The 9,059-nt window shown below is 41.1% G+C and overlaps 1 protein-coding gene across 1 annotated transcript; it reads left to right on the top strand.

The window, feature by feature from the left end:
• Window positions 1–239: 239 nt before the first annotated feature.
• Window positions 240–986, top strand: LOC138012320 (uncharacterized). Its single transcript, XM_068859131.1, has one exon. It carries the CDS (start codon window positions 240–242, stop codon window positions 984–986), a length of 747 nt encoding a protein of 248 aa, XP_068715232.1.
• The last annotated feature ends 8,073 nt before the right edge of the window (window positions 987–9,059 follow it).

Raw genomic sequence — 9,059 nt, 5'->3', positions numbered from 1 at the left:
AACGGATGAAAAGTGTTGATGAAGTACAAGTGGTTAGCGAACTATGGTAAAATGCTCCACGCAAGCGATACAGGATACTACAGCAGTGGGAAAGCCAAAGTAATCGTAAAAGATGGTACTAAGGATAATTTGGAATGAAGATTTGTTTACCACAGAAAAAATGCGCACTCATCGGAAGTCAGAACATTATTGAAGAAAGTTGTTTTTATTCAGGAGAGCAAACAGTAGTTGAATTCAAGATGACAGTGCAGCCAACATTTTGTCAACAACAGCCGCTGACGCGAAAGGGAAACAACGATTGTCAATACAAGCCAAAGGCTTACTCCGAACAGGAGAGCTCAACTGCGACTGATTGTACCAAAAGAGGAAGCGTTCCACTACAGAGAAAGGCCAAATTTGAACAGCTTATGATTATGCGTTCCGATAATCAAGATAATAATGAGCGTGAGAAAGAACAAACTACAGGACACACGAACGAAGGAAAAGAGAAGGACAAAATACGGAAATACTTGACAAAGAAACGTCCCGTACCCACAGAAAACCTGAAGGTCAGGAGCAGGGTCAGACGTCGTCAAATCGAGAACTCTTCCGAGAATTGTTCGTCTCCGAAACCTCTCCGGAGGGCGCAACTTCGGAAGAAGTCGATTGTGGAACAACGGAGGAGAAAATCAATAGCGCAAAGGCCTAACATTGAGGAACTTGAAAATGCAAGGGGAAATAAAGTCGAAGACAGTGAAAATGTTGCCGAAAACAGCTCGCAAAGAATGGCACAGGAGAAAGCTGAAAGCGAAAATTTTGAAAATACTAGGAGACATTCCGGAAACGCAACCAGTGCGAGAGTTTTTGGACAACTTCGTGAGGGCAACATTGGCGAGGGTCTCAAGAGAGAGAGAACATTGAAGGTCAGCTTGAGCATCACACTAAAGGACACAAAAAGAGTGAATCGCTGGGAGATGAATCCCCTGTATCGGCAAAATATGTGCTGAGACTGTGGCAGGACCAGGTTCATGAAGCCGAGTTCGCTGCATCGTCTGCAGGGGAAGAATGCGAAGAGAGTCACTCACCTGAAGTGTTGAGGAGAGCATTTGTTAGAAAGCAAGCATACATGGCACAAAGAAGGAAGAAATCAGCAACTGCGAGGCCGGATATACTCAAACTGATAAGCCGAAATGTGGAATGGGAAAGAGAGGACGAGAGCCAAGCAACTGATGGATGTGAAGGCAACAAAGATAACGAGCCTTCTGTTACCGAGAACAATTCATCTGTTGCAGCTGAAGCGAAAGACAATTCAGGTCCACAATGTAATATTTCCCACAAGCAAATCGAAGAAGTCGGACAGTTTTCGCAATTACCACAGGGTGAAGAGAACATGGAACGGATTCCAATCAGGAGAACTCACAGGTGTCCCAACACAGGGCCCTTGCTGGAAACTCGGACACCAGAACACTAAACGGGGTAGCTGGTCATCGATCAGTGGCGAAGAATCTGATGAAAGCGACCAGGAAAGGGTTGTCGTCGCCGAGTCAATCTCCCCCATTGCACAAGGGGGATTAGTAAGAACTTCAAGACGACGGCGTTTGCCTGTTATACCAGACAAGGGGATCAAATTGCCCGTCATTAAGATAGATGACAGCGGAATTTCACGCGGGCTTACCAGTACAACGGCACTTCATCCACCTCTTGAAAGATCACGCTCCGGCTCCACATGTAGCGAAGGTTCGGTGTCGTCTGCTGAGTTGGCCTCCGAGAACAAGGTGAGCGACTTTTTTTGCAGTTTTTTTACCCTCTTATACGAAATGAAGACTCCCGATGCAGTCCGGATTTGTCTGCCTTGTGACCCTCACTGGGCATTTAGAAAGACTTTAAAAACTACCATAGGTCATTGCGTCTTCCTCATGAAATAAAGTTATTGTATTGTATTGTATTGTATTGTATTGTAAACAATTTGTAGCCTAACTTAATGGCAAAAAGCTACGTTAGGGATTCTAAACGCTCTTATTAATCGTGTGACCGACTTGTTGGTTGGTTGGTTGGTTGATTGGTTGATTGATTGATTGATTGATTGATTGATTGATTGACAGAAATTTCAGTGAAAGCGATACAACAAGTACACCAGCCATGTTCAAGAAAACCGATGAGACCAAAGGCAATAGATTGAAACTGAGAAGACGAAGTGTACCGACCACTTCATTCAGCTTTAATCATCAGCACCAGCAGCCAACAATCAGAACAAGGAAAAACTCCATACAAGTAGAGGAGATTGAGGAACAAGGGTGAGAGAAAATCTCGAAAGGGTTGGAAATAAGTTTCCTGAAACAGAAACTAAACTAATCGCTTCGGATAATCATGATAATAATTGAATAAATAATCAAATGAAACCATCAAAACTCGATGGCAAATGCAAGTAGCCAGCAAAGAGGGGGACTGTTACAATCCATCGTCTCCAAACAGCGTCACGGCAGTCATAATATTAGGGAGCTTAAGCCCGTGCATTTTTGAGACGCGGACGGCAACCGGAAGAGAACATTTCGCGAGCCAGGGCAGTGATGTCTCCCAGATTTTTGTACTAATTATCTCTAATGGAGAAAAGAAACTTGGCAATGAAATGTGGTGTTTGTGTGAAGACAAGTTAAAGGGGAAAACAGCTCACTTCCGGTTGCCGTCCGCGTCTCAAAAACGCGCGTGCTTAAGCTCCCTAATCGGCAGGGGTTTCAAGTCTCTCATCATAAGTGGCTGGCAATGGGACAATAGGAGACTTCACTGTTTATAACAATTCTTTTGCTTTTGTAATTTTGCCCACCACACAACAAAGGAATCCTTTGTTTCGACAGTCAATAGATCCCTGGTTGGCACATTAGGTGATGTAGTTGTGAGTATTCAGTCCTACACAAAAGGCATCATCTCGAGGCTATGGGGAATAAACTCATACAAATCCTTATACTTATTCCCTAGAGCCTCGAGATGATGCCTTTTGTTTAGGACTGAATTTTAATACATCGAAATTGGTCTATTGGCAGCTGTGTTCGTAAAAGGGACCCCAAGGCGCATTTCCCCAAGAGGGGGTTTGCTCTAGAAGCTCGGAAATACAATTCCCAGCAGAGCAGCAGCCTTGCCATCAAAGACTATGATATTTATATGCTATTTATGATAATTTTTACTGATCAAAGAACACGGTTTTTTTACACAAACTATTACTTTTTAGTTGGATAAAAGAACACCGTTTTAAACAACTTCACCCTGAGAGAGCAGCGCGAAACCCAAACACAAGAGTCTGCTTTCCAGCCAAACAGAGTGGGACAAGAGGTCCCAATGAAAAGAAAAAAAAATAAAACCAATAGCGACTTGAACGTGCGATTTTTCCCGCGCTTTGAAGAAGTTATACGGAATTGCTATGAATGTGGATTGATGGCGCTGTTTGCACCTGCTGTGATTGGTCGAAGTAATTACTCTGGTATTTGTTTTGCAACACTCAATAGAAAAGAGCATTACTATTTTCGATCTGCCTGCTGGAAAGCAAATTATATAGCGCTTTAAAAGGGCAATGCGTGCCCCTAACTCTCGTGTTATAACATGCACGATTATGGTTAGTTAAAATGCCAGGAGAGATTATCTATCTGTAATCTCTCTAAAATCTATTTTGCTAATGTCCCAGGACAAATGAAGATTGGATTTAGCATTCCATCAATGTGAAACGACAATCTGCCGCCACAAAACATGAATACTGTATTCTCTTGTTCCAAGTTGTCTCTCGTTTGAGAGAAGTTACTTGATATCTTTAGATAACAGGCAAAAAAATGAGCCAATCAAATAAACTTCTTTAATTTTGGGCAGGACGCAAATTGCATGCTGACATTTCCTGTAAATGCGATGCTCAATTTCTCCAATACACAGCCAAACATAAAACTGCGAGCTTGACAGTGAAATATAGCCAACTCTTTGCAGTCTCCCTGCTCCAGCAATACACGAATAATAAAAAAACCAAAGAAGGACTGAAGTAGGGCTCAGTATAGTTCATAAAAGATGAAATCTTTAAGCAAACCACCGGCGATGAAAATGACTTTAATCAATTGCATGACGGCTCTAGGCATTTTCCGAAAGGTTCGCATTGCCTGAGAAATATCGGTCCGCTTGCTTGAATCAGTTTGTGGAATGCGATGGAGGTGTTTTCAGATCCATGCAAGTTATTTCCCCTGCATAAGGCTTCATCGCATGGTCATTTCAGTTAACTGTGAGGGCACGAACAAGGTCTATCATCATGCAAGACGGTTCGCTGATGTTCAATTTGATTGCTTTAATAGAAGTTAGCAACTAGCAGGTTGTATTTGCAGTGTAGTTGTCTCAAACAGATATCTTGCGGGAAACACTTACAAAAAAAAAACTGACAAGAGCTTCTGGCGATACCGTTAGCAACTGAAATGTTGCTTACCATAATATTTTAACAGCAATCTCTACGCTGCAAGCAAATCATATAGTTTATCGATTCAATTTCGTGTTTTTCTTTTTCTATCGCAGATCAATTTGTGAGGTAAACCTTTTGGAATCTTTGCGGGGGAAGAAGGACATGGAGAAGAGGAAAGAATGGATCGCCCATGGAACGCATGGATTTCTGTCAGAAGAGAATCCGTGCAACTAAGAAAATCGGCTGAAAATAATTCCCCAGCTGTTCTGAATTCAAAGAGGAAGTCCTACCAACAATGGCTGTCCGAAAAAGAACTTGATCACCTACAGAAACTCTTTGCAAAAGCCCAGGAAAACGCAAAAACCAACGAAAACCACGGCGCAAAGTTGCAGAAGGGAAAAACATTTGACGAGTGGTTAGAGGACAAGCGAAGAGAGATAGAAAGCGAGAAAGAAAGGGAAAAGGGCTTGGAGGAGGAAAACCAAAAAATAGAGGAAGACAAAAAACACCAGCGGAGAAGAATGTCGAAAGCAAAATACGACAAGTGGCTGATGCAAAAAGGAATGGGGCGCTTTGCAAATAGAGGAAAAATGGAACAGGAAGCCAAGCAAAAACATGAACTAATGAAAAAGAAATGGGAAGAGGAAGACGAAAAAAAGAGAAAGAATGAACTGCTCCTCGGCAGAACTCAAAGTTTGCCTCTGGAGGGAGCCGCTCCACGGATCACAGGCATCACGAGAAGCAGACACAGTATAAAATAACTAAGACTGTGTGAGTTCCTCTCTAAAAGTCTTTTCATTCTTTCAAGGGTTTGGAGTGGTCCAGAGCAAAGCAAAGACCAATGAGTAACCAATTCTCAAATGTGCTAGTCCGAAGCAAATAGGTGCAGCCAGAAAAAAGACCGACAACTTGTTTGTTCCCATCACGCATGCGTCTCTGAATGTGATATTTCGCACAAAGATACACTGTAAAAACCTTAGCGAGAGATCCCAATAGTCATTTTCTGGCTCGTCTTCGTTCAAATTCTATCGCTTTGAGCAGCGAGTAATTGTTTTGGTTGAATATAACCCGTTACAATCCTTGATTTCACTTTCGTGTTTAGAAGCCATGACTTAAAAACGGAAGAAAAATATATTTACCTAAGGACAGAGTCCCGTCTTAAGAGGAATAGTTTTGGGAGACCAAGGCGGCCTCCGTAACGTCGTGTAGAAAGAGGAATAGTCTCATTGTGGTGAAGCAAACACAACACAAAGTCATAAAACCCTTCGACATTCGATGAAACCACTTACAACTTGATTTAGAGTAATTAGAATGTTTTCGTTACTGTCATGTTTAGAATAAAGAACTATGATGAGTAATTGCTATGTTCAGGGTAATTGGAAAATATTTACGTTTCAGAAATCGTGTATAAGACTGGACTTGTTTAGTGACTTGATTTACGCTCCAGGTTCGTATGTTTATGAAAAGGAAGCGTTGCTTTTATCATTCATACTGGATTACAACGACAACATCCTGCCAATGTGTTTTAGTTGAGTGATTCTCCTATTTCGTACAATGAGCGAATGTGTCCTGCCCCGGCAGGACGATTGCTTTTGATGTGAATGAAGTTATTTATTTAGAGGATATATTTTTTCTTTTTACTTCTAAGTGTCAGTTTGTACATATTTTAAATTGTTTGAAAATAGCTCTCGATCGCTGTTGATTTTGAGACTGAAATTGTTTCACTGCCGCAGCTCAATGAAGGTTCAATTTTTTACGAAACGAAAAAGTGTTAATTCTTTACATGAGTAAGTGATTGTTTACCGAGTGAGCACCTCAAAGAATAAATATAAATTTGAAAGAATGAGAACTTGTGACCCTTGATCTTGAGTGTTCGTCTACGGAGGCAATGACAACATCGACGCCGGCAATGAGGACGGCAGAAAACATATGGGTTATTGACCAAGCGTGAGGTCAAGATGGCTGGATATTGGCCAAGTCTTTGCGTGTTCGTCTCGGTCTACAAACACGCAAAAAATGTCGGCCATATTGACCGAACAAGCTTGGTCAACAAAGGATTTATTACGTGGGATGCGTAGGCAGACCACGTAGACATTTCGGGCCAGTTTCGTCGTCATCGTAGTCTCATATGGCAATTAGCCAGGCGCTTTTTTGCTTGGTATATGGGATAAAACACCAAAACATGATCTTAACCTTGCGGGACCAAGCGAGAAATCCCAAGCGGGAAAGATTGTTCCATCTTGCCCGCTCGGGTAGCCACACACAGCGCGGTATTTGGTTTATCTTGCCCGCTAACGGAGCTAGTCATATAATAAAATGCGTTTAATGAACAAAAACAATGAATCTGCACGGCCCACACCTGTGTCTTACATTTTAATGCATATCTTTGCTGTTCTTGTCCTGACAAACGTGAAATGAACAAGTATGAGGTTCTGTGGAGGACGCAAGCACACGACGAACTTTCAATCTTCTCTCCATGCACACATCCACGCCGTTCCTACAAATTTTAGTTCGAGAGAGTTGGTACACACTTTCAATGCCAAAATGATTTTCCGCCAAGTGAATTTATGTTTTGAGACGACTTTCTCGTTGCCGTCGATCGGTGGTTTGCACATTACGTCACTGTCGCCATGTTGCATTTGAGTTTTCATCAGCCCCTTCTGTTCGTCATCCAGCATTTATACATAGTTCAATGGTTAAGAAAATAACACAAACAGCGGTGATAAACATTGTGTTCCAACGCATTTTTTTATAAAACTTGACGTTTCGTATGCTAGTCAACACACATTTTCAAAAGTGACCGTTACAATTTTTGAAAACTATATATATATCGTAAACATTAGGGGTCTGGAACCTAGACTGAAAAAAATGATCTGCAGACAGTACGTGTCTAGACATAATGAGATGCAGGGTTGTCATTAAGTTTTGAAGCAGGTGTAGCACTCAAGATTTCACCCGTACATGTAAATAAATGGCCAAAGGCCATGTAAAGGGAAGGCCCGAAGGGCCCGGAGCCCCTAGGGGGGTCATGGGGCATGCTCCACCAGAAAAGTCTTCAAATTAGATCCTCGGAAATGCATTTTCTAGCCCTCTGAGGTGCAATCAATCAAAAAGTGATGAGAATAAAACAGGGCAAAAAGATGCTTTTCACAATGAATAAAGATATTTACTAACCATGTGGAAATGGTCATGCATCACAGAACCTGAAAAATGGTCTGTGGAATCCCATTTATATCAAGTACAGTGCATTGATAATGATTTTGTTTCTGAAAAAAAATGGCGTCGGAATCCAACAACGATCGATCGGGGGTGTTCTCCAAAGGTTTTTTACAGAAAATGTTTGGATTTTTATTAAAAGCACGTCTTAGAATCAGGAACACAGACAACACAAAAGGCAGTAATTATATTTTCTGTAGAAGGTAAATGTTTATAAATAAATTTCAATTTGTTTTTGACCATGAATATTCATTCTGCAGCAACCATCACCCGTAACATTAACTGGGCTCAGCCGTACAGGTGTTACGGGTTACGGCCCCTAATGACAGCCCTGAGATGTAATAGCTAAAACAGCAATAACTTCTCACTGAAAAATTGACATTAAGGGAAGGCTTTAGCTCTTGAATGAACGAAGTCTCTTTAATTTTGCAGTGAAAGTCAATGTTTTTCCGGACGCTGTTTGTGTTATTGTCAAAGTGATCTCATTTAATGTCGTGCCCAGTGGTTTTCACATGATCAGCAATGCCTGATGAATGGTCACTTTTTAGCTAGGCTTGAAATGTGTTCTGTTTTTTCTGTCATGGAGTCTTCGTATTGTTTTTCCAAAGTAGAATTCATCGCAGTTCCAGCAGACAGCTTTATAGGCGACCTTGGACCTCTGAGATCGGTTCGAGCGATCTTTGTATGGAAAAAAAGGAGTTGATGCGGCGTGTGTTTTGGAATATGATCTTGAGATTGACGAAAGAGTAGAAATTGTAAATTTCCACACCCCTAAGAGTTTACGATATATATATACTTTTTTCAAAAATTGTAACGGTCACTTTTGAAAATGTGTGTTGACTAGCATACGAAACGTCAAGTTTTATAAAAATGTGTTGGAATACAATGTTTATCACCGCTATTTGTGTTATTTTTCTTAATCAAGCTACGATGGCCTAAGAACAAGAGTTTATACGATATAGTTCAATGGGATCATTGTTTTCAAATGGGGGTAAATATCAATATGTATACTTTGAATATTTTGCCTTTTACATCCCTTAAAGTGCACACAAATTCAAATATATTTTTCGTCTACAATATTAATCTCCCCACCAAAAGCAACCTCGTTCCCAGGGCTTTTCATCGGCGACGAAAAGCCCTGGGAACGAGGCTGCACCAAAAGCAAACATATTTTTGCATTGTTACCTCGAAATTTAGCTCTTTGCCTTCCGGACAAGACGCGCAAAGTTATCAAAACTAGACTGTAATTTGGACACACACACGACGGTGATGTGGGTCTGTTCTCGACTTGAGGTCACAAACTACTTGCAATGCAAATTTTTCTTTGATAACAGGGATGTAGAGCAGTTTGTAACGTAAAATCTAGAATGACGAGGCAAAGTGTATTCATATATTCATGTATAATAATAATAATAATAATGACTTTATCCTGTAAAAGACCGGC

Source organism: Montipora foliosa, chromosome 1 (assembly GCF_036669935.1).
Source record: "Montipora foliosa isolate CH-2021 chromosome 1, ASM3666993v2, whole genome shotgun sequence".
Lineage (NCBI taxonomy): Eukaryota > Metazoa > Cnidaria > Anthozoa > Scleractinia > Acroporidae > Montipora > Montipora foliosa.
The sequence above is the reverse complement of the archived record's forward strand: the minus strand, read 5'-3'. Positions and strand labels throughout refer to the sequence as shown.

What these genes read in the sequence shown, in the direction of transcription:
- LOC138012320 (XM_068859131.1), top strand. Translation starts at nt 240, where the DNA reads ATGACAGTGCAGCCAACATTTTGTCAACAACAGCCGCTGACGCGAAAG.